This window comes from Teleopsis dalmanni, chromosome 2, assembly GCF_002237135.1.
Source record: "Teleopsis dalmanni isolate 2A chromosome 2, ASM223713v2, whole genome shotgun sequence".
Classification (NCBI taxonomy): Eukaryota; Metazoa; Arthropoda; class Insecta; order Diptera; family Diopsidae; genus Teleopsis; species Teleopsis dalmanni.
The window spans coordinates 12,711,547-12,713,475 of NC_051847.1; the positions used below are offsets into that span (position 1 = coordinate 12,711,547).

The following is a 1,929-nucleotide window of genomic DNA, read 5'->3' on the forward strand; positions in this document are numbered from 1 at the left end:
ACACTATTTTACTATATTAAAAATATAATAATAATAAGTGTTCCTAATAAAATAATTTTTATTTTATTCGAAATAATACTTGAAAAAACAAGAACGAAATTAGTTTTTGGTAAAGTATATTAAAAAATTGTAACGGAATTCAATTAAGTATGGCATATAATGTATAATGTATAGTATATGCATATATACACATATATGATAATACATATATCATACAGGTATATATGTACTTTAAAACAAAATATAATTCAATTCAGTTGAAAATATATGAGCTGCTGTGATTTATATTTTATATTGAAAAAATATATTCATTCAATGTATTTTGTATTTCGAAATTACTTTCATTTTTTAAGAGTACTATTAAAATTTAAATATATCTAATAGAGAGAAAATTAGACGAGTTTATTCCATTGTATATATGAATAATTTACGATAGATATCCATTTTAAATTAGCTTTTAAATAAATAGAAGAATTTATTGAAACTAAATTCTAGAAATTCTAGTGTAAGAAATTTACACTGAATAATTATCTCTATGATAATATAAGTAACTATATATAATATAATAAATATCAATCTATATTTTTATATATTAACATTAACCGAATTTCTGATAACGATGTTGCCAACATTGTTAATAACATTTATGTTACTGCTAACATTTATGTTGTTGCTTCTAATTTTATTGCTATTGTTTTTTGAATTATTTTTGTTGTCATTACTAATATTGCAATTCTTCTGAGATTTGCTACCATTACAATTACACCAATTTTTATTAAAATTGTTTTCCTTTAAATTTGGTAAAGATAAGTTTTTGTTTTTAAAGGTTTTCGTAAAAACATTATTGAATTGTTGCCACTGTGTGGCGTTATCAGTTGCTGGACTGTTATTATTCAACTTACAATTACTCTCAGCGCCACCATATGAAGCAGACTTGCCTCTGAGCTTGAAAGATGCCGCGTTTGATTCAATCACAGTTTCTGTCATACCGCATGCACCGTGCGTAGTGTCCCTGCTGGTTTTAGCCTTCTTGCACTTATTACGCTGAACGGTGCTCAACTGCATGGCATTTATGATTTTCAAAATACCATTGCAGCCGATGTAATCTACAGTCTGCTGTGCAGACTCACTGCCGAGTGTAACACGACCATCATTGCCAGTGTATTTAATGTAACCACTGTTGTTGTTGATCTTCAGTCTTGTGCTATTGCCAATCACTTGTATGCTGCCTTCATTATTCCCAATGCGTAAACGATTTCCATTCCCAATTACGCGTAAATCGCATTTATTATTTTCAATGCGAAATTCCTTGCAATTGCCCACAAGATCCTTTGATGGACGTAGGAAGTTTACTAACGGTGTTGTTGTCGTTGTAGTTGTTGTTGCATTGTTAAGTATTTCAGTTTTCGTTTCATAGAAACTACCCATTTTTGGCTTTGCGGTTTTATTTTTATGAATATTCACTCCGGTGCTGCTTCTGCTACTGCTGCTACAGCAAGTCGTACAATCTTCATCGTAGGAATCTGATGAGATATCGTCTTCAATTATACAAACACCCATTTTTCATAAAATTTGTAAATTATTTTTACTGTTTTATTTGTAGTTTTTATACTTTATAATAATTTTTTCTTTATTTAGGTTGGAAATTTTTTTCCTTACTTAATTAAGTTTAATTGTTCGCTTTTATTTTGCTTTCAATTTTATATTTGGTTTTTTCTTTGATTTTTTCAACAGATAAAACAGACAAATTATATTGAAAAAATCACCGTCTTTAACTAATTTTGTATGCACATTAATTTTGTTAAATTTATTTTAAATTATTTACTAATATTTATTTATATTTTAGCACAAATTAACACAAATATGCGAATATTTAATAAATTCATAAAATTTATTAAATTCAAACAAACTAAAATTCCATCAAAAATC

At 27.2% G+C, this 1,929-nt stretch overlaps 1 protein-coding gene across 1 annotated transcript; it reads right to left on the reverse strand.

Annotated features, from left to right (window-relative positions):
* Positions 1–585: 585 nt before the first annotated feature.
* LOC119673951 (myb-like protein I) lies at positions 586–1,612 on the reverse strand. Its single transcript, XM_038085069.1, has one exon. It carries the CDS (start codon positions 1,558–1,560, stop codon positions 586–588), a length of 975 nt encoding a protein of 324 aa, XP_037940997.1. The 5' UTR covers positions 1,561–1,612.
* Positions 1,613–1,929: the final 317 nt, after the last annotated feature.

Coding starts and splice junctions, on each gene's coding strand:
- LOC119673951 (XM_038085069.1), bottom strand. CDS start 1,560: ATGGGTGTTTGTATAATTGAAGACGATATCTCATCAGATTCCTACGAT.